Source organism: Schistocerca americana, chromosome 5 (assembly GCF_021461395.2).
Source record: "Schistocerca americana isolate TAMUIC-IGC-003095 chromosome 5, iqSchAmer2.1, whole genome shotgun sequence".
Classification (NCBI taxonomy): domain Eukaryota; kingdom Metazoa; phylum Arthropoda; class Insecta; order Orthoptera; family Acrididae; genus Schistocerca; species Schistocerca americana.
Window position 1 is genome coordinate 387,772,284 of NC_060123.1, and position 22,660 is coordinate 387,794,943.

General features: G+C 39.9%; 1 protein-coding gene across 2 annotated transcripts in view; it reads right to left on the reverse strand.

Moving 5' to 3' along the window:
* Nucleotides 1-22,660, reverse strand: part of LOC124615390 (pleckstrin homology domain-containing family F member 2) — a 133,913-nt gene that overhangs the window by 64,769 nt on the left and 46,484 nt on the right. For both annotated transcript variants that reach the window (XM_047143216.1, XM_047143215.1), the window contains exon 6: nt 14,005-14,111. In XM_047143216.1, the coding sequence (XP_046999172.1) occupies nt 14,005-14,111 (107 nt within the window). The remainder of the gene's footprint in view (nt 1-14,004; nt 14,112-22,660) is intronic.

Here is a 22,660-nt window from a genome sequence, read left to right on the forward strand (position 1 = left end):
GTCAAAAGCTTTCTCTAAGTCTACAAATGCTAGAAACGTAGGTTTGCCTTTCCTTAATCTTTCTTCTAAGATAAGTCGAAAGGTCAGTATTGCCTCATGTGTTCCAGTATTTCTACGGAATCCAAACTGATCTTCCCCGAGGTCGGCTTCTACCAGTTTTTCCATTCGTCTGTAAAGAATTCGCGTTACTATTTTGCAGCTGTGACTTATTAAACTGATAGTTCGGTAATTTTCGCATCTGTCAACACCTGCTTTCTTTGGAATTGGAATTATTATATTCTTCTTGAAGTCTGAGGGTATTTCACCTGTCTCATACATCTTGCTCACTGGATGGTAGAGTTTTGTCAGGACTGGCTCTCCCAAGGCCGTCAGTAGTTCTAATGGAATGTTGTCTACTCCCGGGGCCTTGTTCGACTCAGGTCTTTCAGTTGTTAAGGTGTTTAAATACCCTCTCCAATTCTACTCGAATATCCTCCAGCATAACAAATCTTCTCCTATTCAATCTGATTTCCATCCTGGGGAAGAGGAAGAAGACTTAACATGTTTCCATTCCCTGGCGGGAGGGTGGTACCGCAAAGAATTTACAATTATTTCAGAATAAAAACAACCTTGGTTTTGAAATAATTTAATATCAATGATGGATTTTACCCTTTTGGGGCATCATCAGACTGTCTATAAAAACAAGAAACTAACAAATTAGAATCTTGTATGACTATCAGCTAAAATGAACTAAAAGCATTACAAGCTTCTGTAAAAATAGCTGGATATGAAACTTACCTGTGATAAAGCCATCTAAAATGGAAAATGGACGCAACTGTGACTGGATATGCAATCCAATATCATAAAAACATATAAAAGGCAAAGTAGACCTCATTAAAAGACCAAATATGTCTGCTTGTGTCTGTATGTGTGGATGGATATGTGCGTGTGTGCGAGTGTATACCTGTCCTTTTTTCCCCCAAAAGTAAGTCTTTCCGCTCCCGGGATTGGAATGACTCCTTAGAAACATTCCACGTAGGAAATATATATCTAAAAACAAAGATGATGTGACTTACCAAATGAAAGTGCTGGCAGGTCGACAGACACACAAACAAACACAAACATACACACAAAATTCAAGCTTTCGCAACAAACTGTTGCCTCATCAGGAAAGAGGGAAGGAGAGGGAAAGACGAAAGGATGTGGGTTTTAAGGGAGAGGGTAAGGAATCATCCCACTCCCGGGAGCGGAAAGACTTACCTTAGGGGGAAAAAAGGACGGGTATACACTCGCACACACACACACACATATATCCATCCACACATATACAGACCCTCCTCAAAATTATGCACCACGTGTAAATGAAAACAGTCAGCCCCATCGGTGGCCGGCGCGCGGCAACAACAATAATATGCCTCATGCCATACCGCACCGGCAACAGCAATAATATGCCTCGTGCCATACCGCAGCCAACCTTTGCGCAGCAAAATCACAATACAGCAACATTTCACAACAGCCATATGAACATACAAGAAAGCATGTTGCGAACTGGAAATGATACACACTGGAGAAACAACCACACAGTACAACTGACAGAAGTGGTCCTATGTACCAAAGTAGATCAGACCACACCGCAGGAAAACCCGAATTGGTCATAGTTGAGCCCCATACTACAGTCCTTATTAGCAATGGGGGCAAACCAGATTTCCAAACATATTTTGTACGATTCAATGAACAAGGAGACATAAAGGATGATCCTTACCAACATGAACTAAAATCGGCGAAAAATACACTGGAAGAACAAGTGCAAGCAGTAGTCAGAGTGAAAATTTTTGGTATAGACACACAGTTAATATTTCCAAATAACTTCCGGGAATTCAGCCAGGTAACACTTTCAGCGACCGCCGATATTTCGGCGGGAGAACACCCCGCCATTTTCAAGGCAAACTGCAACGGACAGGCGACGTACATGCAAATTTAATACCTCGGTTCTCGGACCCAAGCAGGAAAGATAACACACAAACACTGAACACTAGTGCCACCAAAGATGGCCAAAGTCAGAGCTATCGATAGTGAGACTATGAATTCCCAGGTGAGGTAGCATTGAGTCTGTCCCTCTGTTTCTTGACAATGGAGAGAGCCGGATTCCAAACAGAGTTTAAACAGAAACCTCCATCCCTGTTAACAAGGTTGCTCGCTAATTTAATCTCAACTGCCTCCCGAATCACACTGTCCCAATAGCTGGACGTGCATGTCAATATCTCGGTGTTATTATATAACATGGAGTGACCAGTATCCAAGCAATGTTCGGCAATAGCAGATCTATTTGGCTGCTGTAATCGTGTGTGCCGTTTATGCTCAGTACATCTGTCCTCCACGGTCCTGATAGTTTGACCAATATATGCCATGCCGCAGCTACAAGGGACACGATATACACCCGCCTTACGCAGTCCAAGATCATCCTTAACGGAACTCAAAAGTGCTCTAACTTTAGATGGAGGTCGGAAAACACATTTCACATCGTATTTCCGTAAAATACGACCGATCTTATTGGACGTGTTTCCTACGTAAGGCAAGAAGGCAGTAGACTTAGGTGTTGACTCAGAATTATCATCAATCACCTGATGTACAGTTGGTCGATAGCGCAACGCACGTTCAATCTGTCTATCACTGTAACCATTTTGACGAAATGTAACTTCAAGATGGGACAGCTCAGCTGGCAAAGTCTCAGCGTCAGAAACGATATGTGCCCTGTGTACCAAGGTACGAAGTACCCCTTCACGCTGAGCCGAATGGTGACAACTATTAGCTTGTAAGTACAAGTCGGTGTGAGTACGTTTCCTGTAGACTGCATGTCCCAATGATCCATCATCCTTCCTCCTAACCAACACGTCGAGAAAGGGAAGGCAACCATCCTTTTCCACCTCCATCGTAAAACGAATGTTCGGGTGGATCGAGTTCAGATGTTCTAGAAAGACATTCAAATTCTCCCTACCGTGAGGCCAAACAACGAAGGTATCGTCAACGTATCTATAGAAACAGGCGGGTTTTAAAGGCGCCGACTCCAATGCACGTTCCTCGAAGTCTTCCATAAACAAATTTGCGATCACAGGAGACAACGGACTACCCATCGCAACTCCATCTGTCTGCTCGTAATACTGGTCATTAAATAAAAAGTAAGTGGATGTCAACACATGCCTAAAGAGATTAGTTAAATCAGCACCAAACCTGGCTTCAATTAACCGCAACGAATCAGACAGAGGAACACGAGTGAAGAGAGAGACCACATCGAAACTCACTAAAATATCAGAGTCAAACATAAACCTCCATCTGTTTAAACTCTGTTTGGAATCCGGCTCTCTCCATTGTCAAGAAACAGAGGGACAGACTCAATGCTACCTCACCTGCGAATTCATAGTCTCACTATCGATAGCTCTGACTTTGGCCATCTTTGGTGGCACTAGTGTTCAGTGTTTGTGTGTTATCTTTCCTGCTTGGGTCCGAGAACCGAGGTATTAAATTTGCATGTACGTCGCCTGTCCGTTGCAGTTTGCCTTGAAAATGGCGGGGTGTTCTCCCGCCGAAATATCGGCGGTCGCTGAAAGTGTTACCTGGCTGAATTCCCGGAAGTTATTTGAAAGTTGTATACGCCAGGAGAAACTCAGGTCTCACATTGTTTACCTCTACGGGGAGGAAATGTATCGGTGTTTACGTAAGTTGGATAAACTTCGTAGCTGTCGAGTTAGACTGCAATGTGCTTTGTCGTTTTTATTGAGGTGTCGTGATGGAAATAATGTCCCAACATTTGCTAAGGTTGTGCACCATATTAATTCTCCTGCCGCCAACCGAATTAAGCAACGTGCTGGCTTGGCTCTTGTTCGCGAAAGGATTCGTTTTACTCGTCGACGTTTGGATTCTGTTTCCAAAGAATTGTATCGTTTTCATTTAATGGTTGCATCTGAAGTGTCTGATTTCACTTGGGATTGGTTGGACGGTGCCTCATGGACCCAAGCTGACTGGGAGTACAACTCCGTTACTGCCCGGCATTTGGCAAAGTTTGAACGTTTTCATCGCGCGGAGTCGGATGTTATATCTCGACGTTCTGTGATAAATCTCACAGAGAAATCTTTTGACGACGCAACCTTATCCGTGCTAGGGAAAGGATTAAATTTTGCACCCACTCCGAAGAATTTGCCGGTAGTTGATTTTATTAGTTCAATTGAACAGGCAGTTTGCAAACTACCTCCTGACGCTGCAGAGGAAGTTAGGAGGGAGGCATGCCGTGTTTTGACTAGGGCTCGTCCACCCAAGAGTAATGTAACAGCAGCAGAGAGGGCTGCTTTACGCTCTCTCAAGGTTGATCCCAGTATTGTTATTTTACCTGCTGACAAGGGCAATGCCACCGTTGTTTTAAATAAACATGATTATGTACAAAAGATGCAACGTTTACTATCTGATTCAACGTATCGCAGAATCGATGCTGACCCCACGAAAAGTGTTGAGAGAAAGACCAACAGCCTCCTGAAGAAAAGTGGTTTGTCGCAGGACACAATCAAGAGGCTTAACACCTATAGTGCGGTTCCCCCTAGGTTATATGGCCTTCCAAAGGTTCATAAGGAAGGGGTTCCTTTCCGTCCTATAGTGAGTAACATCGGCGCCCCGACATATCGTGTTTCCAAGCATCTTGCATCTCTGTTGAGTCCACAAGTAGGACGGTGTGAACATCATATCAGGAACTCAGCTGATTTTTTACGTCGTTTGGAGGGACTGAGGCTGAATGACTCTGATATTTTAGTGAGTTTCGATGTGGTCTCTCTCTTCACTCGTGTTCCTCTGTCTGATTCGTTGCGGTTAATTGAAGCCAGGTTTGGTGCTGATTTAACTAATCTCTTTAGGCATGTGTTGACATCCACTTACTTTTTATTTAATGACCAGTATTACGAGCAGACAGATGGAGTTGCGATGGGTAGTCCGTTGTCTCCTGTGATCGCAAATTTGTTTATGGAAGACTTCGAGGAACGTGCATTGGAGTCGGCGCCTTTAAAACCCGCCTGTTTCTATAGATACGTTGACGATACCTTCGTTGTTTGGCCTCACGGTAGGGAGAATTTGAATGTCTTTCTAGAACATCTGAACTCGATCCACCCGAACATTCGTTTTACGATGGAGGTGGAAAAGGATGGTTGCCTTCCCTTTCTCGACGTGTTGGTTAGGAGGAAGGATGATGGATCATTGGGACATGCAGTCTACAGGAAACGTACTCACACCGACTTGTACTTACAAGCTAATAGTTGTCACCATTCGGCTCAGCGTGAAGGGGTACTTCGTACCTTGGTACACAGGGCACATATCGTTTCTGACGCTGAGACTTTGCCAGCTGAGCTGTCCCATCTTGAAGTTACATTTCGTCAAAATGGTTACAGTGATAGACAGATTGAACGTGCGTTGCGCTATCGACCAACTGTACATCAGGTGATTGATGATAATTCTGAGTCAACACCTAAGTCTACTGCCTTCTTGCCTTACGTAGGAAACACGTCCAATAAGATCGGTCGTATTTTACGGAAATACGATGTGAAATGTGTTTTCCGACCTCCATCTAAAGTTAGAGCACTTTTGAGTTCCGTTAAGGATGATCTTGGACTGCGTAAGGCGGGTGTATATCGTGTCCCTTGTAGCTGCGGCATGGCATATATTGGTCAAACTATCAGGACCGTGGAGGACAGATGTACTGAGCATAAACGGCACACACGATTACAGCAGCCAAATAGATCTGCTATTGCCGAACATTGCTTGGATACTGGTCACTCCATGTTATATAATAACACCGAGATATTGGCATGCACGTCCAGCTATTGGGACAGTGTGATTCGGGAGGCAGTTGAGATTAAATTAGCGAGCAACCTTGTTAACAGGGATGGAGGTTTCTGTTTAAACTCTGTTTGGAATCCGGCTCTCTCCATTGTCAAGAAACAGAGGGACAGACTCAATGCTACCTCACCTGTGAATTCATAGTCTCACTATCGATAGCTCTGACTTTGGCCATCTTTGGTGGCACTAGTGTTCAGTGTTTGTGTGTTATCTTTCCTGCTTGGGTCCGAGAACCGAGGTATTAAATTTGCATGTACGTCGCCTGTCCGTTGCAGTTTGCCTTGAAAATGGCGGGGTGTTCTCCCGCCGAAATATCGGCGGTCGCTGAAAGTGTTACCTGGCTGAATTCCCGGAAGTTATTTGAAAGTTGTATACGCCAGGAGAAACTCAGGTCTCACACAGTTAATACTCGATGCAGGGTCCACGACTAATTTAATGTCTGAAGCATTTTTCACTGAATTAAAAAGACAATAAATTTCCTGTTCTGCCAGTGCAAAACTGCAAAGTACAAACCGCTACAGGCGGCAAAACCAAATTAGCAAAACACCAAGCTCTTATCACCATGAACATCGAACAATTCTCTGTGCAGTGTAATTTTTTAATAGTAGACAGTCAACTGCTTGATAGGTAAGGACACATTTAGAACCTACAAAACTCAAATAGACATAGGTAATGGTAAGTGCCATTTCTCTGTGAAGGACCAAAGATTTTCTATCAGCCTGATTACCACTCAGGAGAGGTATGACAAAGTAAACCCAGAACCACATGTCACTGTACAGTATTCATATCCCACCGTGTATTTTGTTAACAAATGTGATAACGAACAAGAGAACGACACTGAAGTTAACCAGGAATTAGTAGAACAAAAATTGAACAAATCAAATATTCTAGATCAGGGGTGGACAAACATTGCACACAGCTCATGAGCGCAGCGCTGCACGCGTGCTGCTAACGTGCAATCGTCGACTAGGGCAGTGGCGACAGCCGGCAGGTTGAGGAAGTGTAGTACCAGGCTAAGTTGCGGACGTTGATGCGAAGCGACCACTATGCAGTTCTAACAACCCTACCACAACAAAGGTCAAAAATTAATTATGATTGTAGTATTGCTCACGTGCTAAATATTGCATTTTCGGTCAACAACAAAGTTATATTATGTGGCAGATGTCATTAGAGCACAGTTAATAAAGTCATTTCTTGAAATAATGGATAAACTAGGCACTCATCTTTTCGTGTTTCCCACGCTGGTCTCGTTGTGAACTCATGGCTTAATCGTCGAAAATCTAGGTAGTGATGATTCCAAGATCGGATGCAAAGAGGCCTAGGTGTTATTCTGCGATATTCAAAACACGTAACTTGTTCCAAAACATCACTTCACAATATAAAACATACTTGAAAATATCTTCCTCACTGTTAAAGTTCACATATCATAAACTGACTACAATTTGCGTCTTTTGAATGTGACGAGCAAAGCTTTACTCTCCAATAACCACTCACGCGCCCAAAAAGCAGAATTACAAATCGTCAAAGATCATAGTGACAAAAGAAAGAACACACATAAGAATAAAATCACTGCAGTATATACATATCGATGTATCAAAGTACCTCTATATTAATGAAATCAAATCTGAATGTTGTCACAGAAATATGTTAACTATTTTACAGAAACACAGTAGAATATTGCTGGTATCGAGAGGTTGAGGTGAGGTGCTGTAATGGTTACGTAATTCAAGTACCATTACACAGTGAACGTTGTATTTCAAGAACCGGAAAATGCAGAGTGAATCAAGGAAACAGAGAAGTCAAGATTTGCTATCTTTTAAAAAAGGAAAGGGAGAATCATTTTTTTTCTTTGTGCAAAAACATGAAAATTTGAAATGTTTAATTCCACTGGTCAGCGGAAGTTTAGTATTGAATGCCATTATAATAAATTTCACAAGGACGAGTGCAATTTATTGTTGGATTCTGAGAGGATGGGGAAATTGACTGAGTTCAGAAAGAGTGATCTGACGATACTAGATGAATCTGACGTAAGTTGCTGTTGTCACGAGAGATCTGCGACTTTCTTTCGTCATGTGTCTCATCTAACTGATTTAACATTTTATGGAGCACTGTTTTCAATTTTTCAGGACGACAACAATGATAGCCCAGCGGTATGCGCAAGTTGTAAGATTGCGCTTAATATAGCGAGTGCTGGAAGACCATTTGCTGAAGGAGAGTTTATAAAGGAGTGCATCAATGACGCTGCAAATTTACTTTGCCCACTGAATGCAAATCAGTTTCGAGCTATCACTCTTTCTCGGCGGACTGTTAAGTCGTTGCATAAGTGCCATGCAGGTGACTTTTACCGTCAATTAAGGAGTGCAGTGCAGGAGTTCATTGCATTTTCCATCACACTTGAGTCCACAGATATTTCAGACACAGCGCAATTAGTGATTTATGTCCGCAGTGTGGACAATGCTCTGCACATATCAGAGTATTTTTTTTAGATACGATATCTTTAAAAAGCACGACCACCGGCGCGGACATCCTAAAAGCCGTTGAAGAAGCTGTCGATTCAGCTGGGAATGTTTGGTGTCAGTGAGAACAAACGGAGCACCTGCAATGAAAGGAGAACAAAAGGGATTTGTTGGATTACTAAGAAAAAAACTACAGTGTACAGAAGAATCACTGTACAGCATCCACTGCATTTTGCACCAAGTAGTACTCTGTGCAAAAGCAGCAAAACTGGGGACGTCATGCAAGTGGAAATTTGGGCAGTTAATTATTTGGGATCCCACAGGCTTACACATTGACAGTTTCTCACATATTTAGCTGGAACTGGGGAAGAGTACGGTGACATACCCCACAGTGAAGTCTACTGGCTTAGCCATGTTAATGTACTCAAAAGATTTTTTGAACTGAGAATAACAATAAATCAGTTTTTAAAGGACAAAGGAAGGTACGACCCCAAGATAGAAGATACAGAAAGGGTTGCCGACCTTCCATTTTTAGTGGATATTACTAGACACATGAATGCATTGAACACAAGTTTGCAAGGAGAAAATCAGTTAATTTGTGAAATGGCTGAAAAGGTGCAAGCTTTCAGTAGAAAGCTTGAGCTGTGGGAACGATAGCTCTCGTCAAGAAACGAAGTGCATTTCCCTACTCTGTCTACTGTGCGAGAACAGAATTGCAAAGAATATTTTTCCATACTTAGTGCAATAAAAGAGAAATTTCTCAAACGCTTTGGGGATATATCACATTTATCCCAAGCTTTTGAATGGTTCTCGAGACCATTTTCTCTTTCTGTAGTTGATATTCATCCCAATTTGTAAATGGAATTAATAGATCTACAGTGTAATTCTCGTCTGAGAGACAAGTTCTTTTTGGCAAGACGTGTAATAGACTTTTATCACAACTTTCCACAGCAAGAGTTTTCTCGTCTTCATGGTGAAGCCACGAAGATAATGTCAGTGTTTCGCTTGACATATGTTTATGAGGGATTCTTTTCTGTTATGAAAATTAATAAGTCTCGGTTAAGAGCAAATATCAGTGATGAGAATTTACATAACTGTTTGCATTTTTTTGTATGTAGAAATTTTGTTCCAGACATTAAACGTATTGTAAACTCCACCTGTGATAATTAAATGAAACATATCGTAGGTAATACAGGGTGTATACGTGGACAAGGAAAAATAATTCCCGGATTTCCCAGTTAAAAATACACTTTCTGCCAGGTGAAAAAACACTTTTTCCGTATTAAGTGACACATTTTCCCTGTGAAACTTATCAATCCTTTGAATGGTTATGATTTTATACACGGGCGTTGAATTTCGCGGCACTTTAGAAAACGAAACTCAGGGAAAAAGACACATTTTGGAAATATCTTTGCTGTGCAACAACATGTACGCTGCGTATTTTCGTATTACGAAAGTATACATTGGAATTCCACCAAACACCGCATGTTCCTTTCCGAATCTTTGAAATCGAGATTGAGATGCGCTTCTGTAAGCCAGTTATAGCTCATGTCATGTGATATCGCGAGCCAATGACAGCAGATATTCAGAGCATGGGACACGTAATGTAGTCAGCCAACAGCAACATCACTGTTAAGTAGCACGAACACACAAACAGGGAAAGTTAATAGTTTAAATTAGTATACATAGTGTTGCTCCAAGAAAAACAAAGCGTTCACATATAATATTGGTCTCTAAGGTTAAAAGGTGCAAGAGAAGCTAAGCTTTTGCATATAATGTTGATCTTTTTTGCGAGTGTTAAACTTTAAGATGTTGTTGTTGTTGTTGTTGTTGTTGTGGTCTTCAGTCCTGAGACTGGTTTGATGCAGCTCTCCATGCTACCCTATCCTGTGCAAGCTTCTTCATCTCCCAGTACTTACTGCAACCTACATCCTTCTGAATCTGCTTAGTGTATTCATCTCTTGGTCTCCCTCTACGATTTTTACCCTCCACGCTGCCCTTCAATGCTAAATTTGTGATCCCTTGATGCCTCAGAACATGTCCTACTAACCAGTCCCTTCTTTTTGTCAAGTTGTGCCACAAACTCCTCTTCTCCCCAATTCTATTCAATACTTCATCATTAGTTATGTGATCTACCCATCTAATCTTATATCACACAAATGTGCCTATGTGATCTACCCATCTAATCTTATATCACACAAATGTGCCAGTAAAATTTTTAATAATGACATATATGTCTGATCTTCAGGGTTCGAAATTCTTCTGAATGCTCGTCAAATGAGAGTCAAACGCTCTCTGATTTAAGAAATTCATGGTACATTCTCGCACATAGTTCAACTTACGTAAAAGGATATTTACTTTGAAAGTAACGCCTTTCAAGCCACCATTCACAATATTTTCCCGCGACTCCTTAGAAATGGGTTCGTTTCAGTAGTTGCCCGAGAGTGCAGATAACAGGCAACACAGCGCTTGCACAGCTACCTGGACGTAGGAAGCCCATATGTACGTACGTACAAAACATTGAAAGATAATACATTATGTCATAAAAGAAACAAGTCGTCAGAGGATACTCCAAGAGCATTGGAATTTCGTGAACCATACTTAAATGTGCACATTTAAAGTGCATACTTAAAGCGCACATTCATATGTCCAGATTCCCAATGAAGCAGACCTCGATCTGATATTAAGTTTTTCAGGGTGGTTTTTGGGATTTAAATTTTCTTGGAGCACCAGTACTGTATTACATCATGTTTGGTTCTTTATTATGGCATAATCCCATATGTGCTAGAAGATGAAAACATGCACTTTAAATGCAGCAAACAGTTGAAACTAGCCAGTACTGTGGAATTACGTATTTTGTTTCAAATACACTGACTGCCTCTGCGGAAAAGGTTAATAAAAGTCAAATTTCTTTAGCAAACGGACAAAAATAATTTCACTGTCAGGAAAGGTGGAAATAAAACAAAATCTAAAACCAATAACATATTTTAGCCTTCCGTAATTATGTGAATGTATTTTCATTCATTTGATAGCTCCCAGCCACTTTCATTTGACATGAGAGTAAATGTAGGAGAAACAGCAAAATCAGTAAATGTAAACACCAGTCACATGGAGACTACCCACTATAACTAAGAATGCTCTGCGCATCAGCCCTGGATCTATGATATTTGCTAACCGGGCCAATACTAAAAAAAAAACGAATTTTCAAAAATATGTTCATCTTGTAGTGCACATCTTTCTGAAAAGTCTGAAACATAAAACATATGTGTTCGGAAATGTAAGACACGTTGTTTGGTCATAAGTGTGCCAAAGTGCAGTGCCAAGTCTCTTCGGACAGCATTCTTCTATCGCACGTCACTGTATTTCGCTGTGCGGAATTGAAATGTGTATATTTTGTAATGGATGCTATCAAACTATATTCAGGACAGTGGAAATTGAAATGTTCTGTGGTGCCTCTCCTGCTCCCAGTCGGCCGGTTTGACAGTCTGTTCCTCTTAAAAAAAAAAATCTCGCAATTAATAGCGGATGGGATTACTTGTAATCGGGAGAACAAGAACTCTTCAGAAAATTTGCACTCTTTATTGCCTATTAGCTAACAACTTGCTGTTTTGTGTGACATAAAATTAAATATAGCATACATAAAACCAATAATGACAAGAGCCAAGCAATAAAGTACACATTTCTTCAAGTAGCTCCTAGCATTTTTTTCTATATAATCTTGCTACAGCTTTACATGGCGTGCTTTCCTATCTGCGAAAGAAACTATTACCTCATCAAAGTTCATTAAACGTTTTGCTACATGAAAAATCAAAATGTCTTTATCTAATACTGAAAAAACTGTTAATTCATATAATACACAATACTGGTGTGGTTTCTCGATCTGATTATGTCTATTTTGTCACTGGGCTATAAGACTATATTGGCCTTTCTAATACTGCAGCAATTGTAAAACACACCAAAGAAACGAGACTGTTTTGGCACAAATGGTCATTTTTATAACACGACAGAATATAATTCACAAAGTACCAATATCAAATGCCTATTAGGCCCACTACAAGCAAAAAGCTTTATATTAGGAAATAGTTTCACACTTCACTCATACGCTCCAGTTTCTCAAGCATGAGATCGAAAAGTAGTACTACAAATTTCTTATAAAAATTTGGAATCGTCATATTCTTCCATAATTTGTGACATGTCCCTGTTTCTTCTCCATCCTCATTCTAACAAACAGTCTTGTCATCACTAATTCTGTAACTATTCCTGCCAATGTCAAAGCTTATTCGCCGGTTAACTTCACTAACTCTACCAGGATCACCGGTTTAGTTATCCCACGATTATTCTCTGGCTAGACATTGTTACATGTTCATACAACGCGTTTTCCGTGCTACTTCCAGAACATAACTTAAAGCGGCTGCTAGCTGGGGACCGTATAACTGGCCCTTGCTAGTAGAGCGATCTGGCCCAAAATTTTCTGTCAAAATTTCATTTTCTTTGATACACCAAGATCATATGTAATCGTTCTTACCAGTTATTCCTGTTAGTTGTTTATTTCCACTCTGGTAGTCTGAATCTATGGATTTTGCTAGTAATAATAAAAACGCTCATCATTCGCAAACCCAATCAACCACATAACGAGACAGTGGTTGGCATTCATCCGTTCTGCTTTACTCTCCTCAGCTCGTATATCCCCTTCTGTCTGCAGGGAAGTTTGTTTCTAGATGCAACAAAGATTCCCTTGACAGAGACATCACGTACACTATGCACACATTCACAAATCAACTTATGATTCATTCAGAAATCAACTTAGAATGTGTTCAAAAATCGACAGGGATGTTTTTCAAAATCATATGAATAATCACTAGACCAACGACCGCTAGATGCTAGGCGCTTTGCAAAACAAGGTTTTTTCTCATGCGCATGTATGAATCTGGGAGCTTGGGCGTGCCAGCAAATTTTTCCCTGGTAGCATCTAGCTGCTTGCTGCGACTGCTTACACAGTTAGCAGCCACATTTGTGTAGGCAGAAGCAGGAGAAGGTACCACTCGACTGCACATGCACATGATCCCGCTCGTAACTGCTAAAACAAATCTAATGTAAACAGTTGTGAAGTCACGCTCATCGGAGGCAATTTGTTGTTACGAAGCATTGCATAGTCTTCCTAAAGCCTATGGCACATTTTGCTGTACGCAGACGCTTGTATGCACACTGTGTTTTGTTGTTGCATATGGCGCATTTCCTTTGCAATTTAAGTTTTATTTTCGTTTTTTCTCTCGTTCATGTTTTATTGCTGCAGTTTATTCTGCAGCAGCGGGATACAGTAATATCCTTTGTTAAAATATAGGTTCTTATAAGACAAAATTACAAAAATTTAACTGAAAACAAAAGCAATGAAAAATTCCCAGAATTCTAACAAATTCCCGGGTTTTTCCCAGTTTTCTCCCAGATGAAAAAAATTCCTCAGTTTTTCCCAGATTTCTCGGTTGTCCCGGGCCGTACGCACCCTGTGATAGGATTTATGAAATATAATGAGTGAATGAATGAATTGACGAATCCATGAAGTTTTATGCAAACAATTATTAGAGAGTGGTATTGAAATTATTGGAGTTTGACTTCTTACTACTGTGATTCTTGCTACACTAACTTAATCCTCACTTCTACTAAACATGCAATAAACGACATTTAAAAAAATCTGACTTACCCGTCGATTCAGCACAGTAAACTGAGTTTTTTTACAGTGCATGCAGACAGCAGCCTCAGAATCAGGTACCCAGACAGCAGCATGAACTTCTACCGCCTTTTTACCACCTGTAAATAATGTGGGTATTATTGAACACAGCAAAAATTGCAATGATACATGTATTACAATCAATATAAATTCGTCAGAATCAATTTTTGTTTTATGCATTGGTAGCGCATGTCTGTAGCACAGACAATCTGGCATAACACAGGCTACCAACAGTGTGTAAGCCAGCTCCATCTAGTGGTAGTAGCACAAATTAACAAAGAGCTGCATGACACACTAGTACAGCACCGCAACATGCTGCTACCTACCGATAAAGATTAGAATGAATCAACTTCATTCTTTATTGTGTTTTAGATAATATCTGTTAATATTAAGATCTTTACTACTTCAATTATGTCATACATAAAACAAAATATGAAATAGTACTGTCAGAAAGTTTATGTAGTACATGAGAGAGTAATGGCTGTAAAGAAATAGCAATTACATCAGTTAGGAGATTTACTGCTGGACAAAGAAAGCAATCCTATCCCGCCTTTTCATTGGACTGTCTTTGGAAGTGTTGATGAAAAGTTGCTTATGAGCACACAGATTCAACCTTGTTAAACTGTTTGTAAATACTACTTTTGAAATCAACTGTTATACAGGGTGGAGCAGAGGAAACACATGTTTTTTTTTTTTTAACTGCTAGTACTCATCAATGAGTAGGTTACTGATCTCGAGCGACTGTTGGCAGGCAGTTCAGACATAGCAATTTCAGTCGCTGTGGAATATTGGAGTATAGAGTGTCGTGTGTTCACAGTGAAGCAGTTCTTTAGAAACAAAGATTCTGTGGTCATTGTTCAACATCTTTATCATCAAAAGTTTAATGTTAGGCATCGAGATGTTGACCCAGACTGAAACATTATTCATCAAGAGGTTGCAGTGTTTAGGAATACTGGATCTGTGATGAAAAAGAAATCACCTGGTCTTTCCTATTCAGTTCGAATCTGGAAAATGTATATAGTGTAAGAATGGCAGTTCTAGTTGGTCCGAAATGATCAGCTAGGTGACACGCTGTATCACTGGGTATGCCTTTCGCATCATACACAATGAGCTCAATTTTCACCTGTAAAAAAATGATTGTCCAGCAGCTAAGTGAAACAGATTTTGTGCAGCATAGAGAATTTTGTGACATAGTGGACACTATTCTTACGGAAGATGCAGATGTCCCAATATTCATTGGTGATAAAACAAATTTTCATCTCAATGTTTATGAGAATGTAGAGAATGGTTGTGTTAATGTACAGAACTGTCTGTACTGGGTGTCGGACAACCCACGTGAGTTACACCAAAAGCCTCTCTACAGCTCAAAAGTCAAAAGTGTGGTGCACTATCTCTAAGACAGGGCTTGTTGGACACTAATTTTTTTGAAGAGGTAGAAACTGCAGTTACTGTGACATCAGTGCACTAGATCGAAATGTTAAACAACTTTCTTTGTCCAGAACTTAAAATGCGTTGACTGAGCATGAGAGAAATGTGGTTCCAATAAGATGGTGCCAGCTCACGACGAGAGCATCCATGGAAGTGGTTCAACAAATGTTCCCAACACATGTCATTTCATGATATGGTGATGTTCCTTGGCCCCCATGCTCACTCAATCTATCGATCTGTGACTTCTTTTTGTGGGGATGCTTCGACGACAGGAGTGTACATAAACAAGCCCCGTGCAATTGATGACCTCAAGACTTCCATTTACCAGGAAATTGTCCCGAATTAGATGTTAGAATGAGCCACGAATAACTTTCATATGAGGATCCAAATTTGTGTCCAGCAAGAAGGACATCGTTTCAGCAATATTATTTTCTGAACCTAATTAAGGTATGCAGATTTCAAAAACAAGATTTTTAAAAATAAAACCATGTTTCAATTATTCAACAGTGAAAACTGTGTCTTCCTTGCTCCACCCTGTATAACAGCTGTATACCATTGTGATATTGGTTCTATATCTGCAAGTATTTAAAAGCCAGTTTTGTTTTAGTGGAATGGCCATCCTAATGAATGTTGCAGACAGTGGATAGCTATTTGTACAAAGATTCAGCAGCTTATATGGAGCCAAATCTTTAACAGACACAACTGTTTGAAATTGTGGAGCATTCCTAACAGAGGCAAATTAATTGTTCATTGAAGCAACTATGAACTAACATATAACGTGTTACGTATGTTGTGTAATCAGCTAATATGTGTGTAATCAGTGAATATGTCTCAGGAGGCCATTTGGGAAAGTCATGTTTTTGAACTGTGAAGCCAACCTCTCTCAATCGTGGTGCTTTATTTTGAATAATCTCTTGTCTGTTCATTGCAAATGGTCTTACACATTTTATTAGTTAAGTAGTAGGTACAACCCAATACTACATTCCATGTGCCTAAAACATTTGTTTTGTAGTTAACAATTACAAAAGAAATCTCGTACAAGCTAAAGTTAATATATTCTAAAATCAACTAATGCAATGGGATCATCTGACTAATAAATCAGCTTCCTGTAGCAAATATATCAAATAACTGTGGCATATTCAACAAAGCTGACTTTACAAGAAAGAGTTCCAAATTCATTACTAAGCAGTAGAGGCACTGCGGTGAATAAAGTTCAGTGAAAACAATAATTTCATTATGTGTGAGAAAATTGAAGTGCTAACCAGTGCAGTTCAAGTTTTTGCATAATGTTAGTTAAATGTTGTCTTTCCATAAAGATGACATGTTGAGTTCCTGACATGCAAAATGAAAAGACTGTTACACATGAGTTTTCGACCAAAGCCAAAGCTTCTGGTTGGAGTTGCATCAGAGAGCGGCCATGTGTGCAAGCAGTGTGCTGGCTTGTGTGTTTTTAAGAAGGCTTGGGTTGAAAGCTAAATGTGTAAGTCTTTTCATTGCGCCTGGCTGCAACTCGACATGTCATCTATATGGTGAATAGCAACATATCATTTTCCTAATATTGTCGATATTCCAATCTGGAGTTTCCACTATTTGAATGCAGTCTTTCACATATTTACTAGGCAGTGAACTTATGCACACTTCTATTTATAAGAATTATACGATTTTCACAGTTGTAATTAAAAGACCATCCACCATAGTGAGCATTGTGCCATCAATTCAATGCTGCTATAACTGTACATTTAATTACTGATTATGAGTTAATTACATGCTGTTCAGTCTGAGGTGTTTTGCATGTTAACATTTTCTGTGAGCAGGAATGCAGATAGGCTCAATTGTTCCTGCTAATGTGTTCCATTTGTGATGTTAGTGTCCCACCCTCAAACATCTAAAAGTTTGGAAACAAATAACAGTACAGTTAGCATCTCCCCACCTATTTGCATAAGAATTATTTCATGTGTGGTAGCTTGCTCAGATGGTAGATCACATAAATAATGAGGAGGTATTGAATAGAATTGGGGAGAAGAGGAGTTTGTGGCACAACTTGACTAGAAGAAGGGATCGGTTGGTAGGACATGTTCTGAGGTATCAAGGGATCACCAATTTAGTACTGGAGGGCAGCGTGGAGGGTAAAAATCATAGAGGGAGACCAAGAGATGAATACACTAAGCCGATTCAGAAGGATGTAGGTTGCAGTAAGTACTGGGAGATGAAGAAGCTTACACAGGATAGAGTAGCATGGAGAGCTGCATCAAACCAGTCTCAGGACTGAAGACCACAACAACAACAACTTGCTTGCACCATTTTGTAGTTAAGTGTATAGTAAAATCATTATTACTGATCAACTACTGTAAAGAGGAGTTACCATTTCACAGTATGATGCCTCACAGTCAAATAAAGGATATTCCTAATTAGGAAGGAAGTAATTAACAGAGACAAGATGGTAGCATAGCAAAATGAATACTAATATCAGTTATAAAACTGTTACTACATCATTTCTCCCACAACTTATAGCTTCTAACACAGTTTGGATAATTAAATTCTATACTTTTTGCATAGTTATAGCTAAATGGCTCCCCTAGCCACAAAAGAAACGCCCACTTTTAAAGGAACAATTTCATTAAACCATGTAATTTGCTTGTACCAAATTTTCATCATGCAATGGAACAATGTGAAGTAGCTTTTGACATAATCCGTTTCATGCTTTCATCCAAGTGACAAGAGGAAGAAAAAGATTGGGACAATTCACTTCCTTAACTTTAAACCAGTTCTATTTCAATGTAGAATATTATGATGTTACATATTACAGAATCAAATCTTCTGAATGAAACAACACACTACAGATATATTCACATTGCCAAAATGAAATACCTGTCATCCATTTTCTATACCTTACAGTATCACTTGCTCTGAAGCCTATGCCCCAATTTATATTCGTGTAATTTATCGACAGTGAAACCATCTCTATTCAGCTATTTCATATGCATCAGATGATGACACCACAGAAATGTAAATAACCTTGCACTATGTGTAGTTGAGTAGGAGATTCTTGGAAGATATGTCGCTCCAAGCCACAGCTATTACCTGCAGCCAGTGTACCTGTACTTGTCACTTTCACTCAATAAAGCAAAGTGTAGTATAAGACTGGCCATTAAGAAACTAAATTTTATCATATGACAAGGTATAGTCACACACTATTGCAAAGGGGTGCATGCTGCTAATTTCACTGTATAAACATGGAAAGTGACTATAAAAACCTCTTCATGCACAGTAGCTACCTCTCAATATCAACTTTATTATTTAGTTGGCAACCAGAGCAGAAGAAGAGAGAGTACCAGCGCGAAAACTGACAAATGTCAGTTAAATTATCAGTTGACACCTGAGTGTAAAACAAAAAATAGGATATAATATAAGTTACTATGTGGAATCTGAATACATACTCTGTTGAAGAAAAACATGCAAAGTGTTCAATATTAATGGTCCTCATAACTAACCTATGTGCTGAAGCAGCTATCTCTCTGATACTATGAACACTGAAAGGACATGCCTAAATTTTAAAAACATGACAACCATTGAAGTACATTTGGACTTTATCGATAGCTCATTAGAAAAAAGGCTTTTTTCTAAAGTGAAGTTTTAAAAGGTACCAAAGTGCACAAATAACTAAGCATGTACAACAAAAAAAGTTACTGAAGTTGATTTTTTGAATGGAATGCAGCAATTTAATCCAAATTTCCACTGTAAACGAGGCAGCAGGCATTCAGGATAGGAATGTGTGAGGGAGGGATGGCAGATAGACAGTTTAGGCATGCAACATACAGGTACCAGAGCCCAGAGCCGGTGAGGTGTGGCGCACGATGAAGATGATGCGGAGGCATTGATTGGGAACGGATGCATCCAATATACAACATTTTGCAAGAACAATGTTCTGACCCCTTTGACAGCCACTGTATCATCCAACTGAAATAGGGTGGGAGGGATTACATTTGAGTGAGCACCAAGTTGTGAACTATAATGGAAATGATTGGTGCTAAAACATAATGTGAACTAGTGTGGAGAAATAGCAAATCCATGTATGCTCCATGTTGGAGAGATAATCCAGAGAACTGAAGGCAGCGATTAAGGCAGTTATGTACTTCTGTAAAACTTCAGCGGAGTACAACATCATTTTACCAAAAGGTTACAAAGTATTGGGTTGGGGGGGGGGGGGGGGGGATGAACTGATCCAAAAGTTACGAACAATCAAAACTCAGTCATTTGTAATGTCATTCAAAACTGTCCAGTTAACAATTTGAAGATTTATTATGAGGAACTGACTGATATGAGGAATATGACAATTTGAATGGTTGAAGTCTTCTATTTTGCAGATGGCACATTTCTCTTTCAGTAGTGTCACTCAAAACTTCAGTCACAGCTGGACGGCGCTTTCAACAGGATTAACATAACAGAAATTTAATTAATAACAATGCCTTACGCAAAATCCCCAAGATTGGCGGTCCTTTACAGAAGCTCGAAACTTAGCACGGAGTTCAATGCGAGACGCTTATAACAGTTTCCACAATGAAACTTTGTCTCGAAACCTGGCAGAAAATCCAAAGAAATTCTGGTTGTATGTGAAGTATGTTAGCGGCAAGAAACAATCAATGCCTTCTCTGCGCAATTACAATGGAGATACTATCCAAGACAGTGCTTCCAAAGCAGATTTACTAAACACAGCCTTCCGAAATGCCTTTACAAAAGAAGATGAAGTAAATATTCCAGAATTCGAATCGAGAGCAGCTGCCAACATGAGTAACATAGAAGTAAATATCCTCGGAGTAGTGAAGCAACTCAAATCACTTAATAAAAGCAAGTCTTCTGGTCCAGGCTGTTTCATAATTAGGTTCCTTTAGTAGTATGCTGATGCATTAGCTCCATACTTAAAAATCATATACAACCATTCGCTCAACGAAAGATCCGTACCCAAAGACTGGAAAGTTGCACAGGTCACACCAATATTCAAGAAAGGTAATAGGAGTAATCCACTAAATTGCAGGCTCATATCGTTAACGTCAATATGCAGCAGGATTTTAGAACATATATTGTGTTCGAACATTATGAATTACCTCGAAGGAAACGGTCTATTGACACACAGTCAACATGGGTTTAGAAAACATCGTTCCTGTGAAGCACAACTAGCTCTTTATTCACATGAAGTGCTGAGTGCTATTGACAAGGGATTTCAGATCGATTCCGCATTCCTGAATTTCTGGAAGGCTTTTGACACTGTACCACACAAGCGGCTCTTAGTAAAATTGCGTGCTTATGGAATATCATCTCAGTTATGTGACTGGATTTGCAATTTCCTGTCAGAGAGGTCACAGTTCATAGAAATCGATGGAAAGTCATCAAGTAAAACAGAAGTGATTTCAGGCATTCCCCAAGGTAGTGTTATAGGCCCTTTGCTGATCCTTATCTATATAAACGATTTGGGAGACAATTTGAGCAGCTGTCTTCGGTTGTTTCCAGATGACGCTATCGTTTATCGACTAATAAAGTCATCAGAAGATCAAAACAAACTGCAAAACGATTTATAAAAAATATCTGAATGGTGCGAAAAGTGGCAGTTGACCCTAAATAATTAACAGTGTGAGTTCATCCACATAAGTACTAAAAGGAACTCGTTAAATTTCGGCTACACAATAAATCAGACTAATCCAAAAGCTGTAAATTCTACTAAATACCCAGGTATTACAATTAAAAATGACTTAAATTGGAAAGAACACAGAAAATGTTGTGGGGAAGGCTAACCAAAGGCTGTGTTTTATTGGCAGGACACTCAGAAAATGTAACAGACCTACTAAAGAGACTGCCTACACTACGCTTGCCCGTCCTCTTTTAGAATACTGCTGCGCGCTGTGGGATCCTCACCAGGGAAGACTGACGTAGTACATCGAAAAAGGTCAAAGAAAGTCGGCATGTTTTGTATTATCGCGAAATATGGGAGAGAGTGTCACAGAAATGATATGTAATTTGGGCTGGAAATAACTAAATGAAAGGCGTTTTCGTTGTGACGGAATCTTCTCACGAAATTCCAATCACCGAATGCAAAAATATTTTGTTGACACCGGCCTATGTACGGTGGAACGATCAACACAATAAAATGAGGGAAATCAGAGCTCGTACGGAAAGATATAGGTGTTCATTCTTTCCACACGCTATATGAGATTGGAATAATAGAGAATTGTGAAGGTGGTTCGATGAACCCTCTGCCAGGCACTTAAATGTGATTTGCAGAGTATCCATGTAGATGTAGACGTAGAAAAAAGACAAGAATACACATACGGCATATATCAAAAAAGAGATAGCTGACAATAGTTCTCACAATTTTCAAAAATTAATTACTAACCAAGGTGATAAATATACAAGATCTGCTATCTCAAAAAAATAATCAATTGGCATCACGAGGCTGCTATCTCAAAGAAGGGTAGTTAATAACTTACCTGTACAACTTGCAGGTGCACATTAGTAGTGACTAAGAGACAAAAATTTACCTATAAAATGGAAAACAAATAAAAGGTTGTCCATTTACACCACTGGCCATTAAAATTGCTACACCAAGAAGAAATGTAGATGATAAACGGGTATTCATTCGACAAATATATTACACGAGAACTGACATGTGGTTACATATTCACGCAATTTGGGTGCATAGATCCTGAGAAATCAGTACCCAGAACAACCACCTCTGGCCGTAATAACGGCCTTGATACGCCTGGGCATTGAGTCAAACAGAGCTTGGATGGCGTGTACAGGTACAGCTGCCCATGCAGCTTCAACACGATACCACAGTTCTTCAAGAGTAGTGACTGGCGTATTGTGACGAGCCAGTTGCTCGGCTACCATTGACCAGACGTTTTCAATTGGTGAGAGATCTGGAGAATGTGCTGGCCAGGGAAGCAGTAGAACATTTTCTGTATCCAGAAAGGCCCGTACAGGACCTGCAACATGTGGTCGTGCATTATGCTGCTGAAATATAGGGTTTCACAGGGATCAAATGAAGGGTAGAGCCATGGGTCGAAACACATCTGAAATGTAACATCCACTGTTCAAAGTGCCGTCAATGCGAACAAGAGGTGACCAATATGTGTAACCAATGGCACCCCATACCATCACGCCAGGTGATATGCCAGTATGGCGATGACGAATACACGCTTCCAATGGG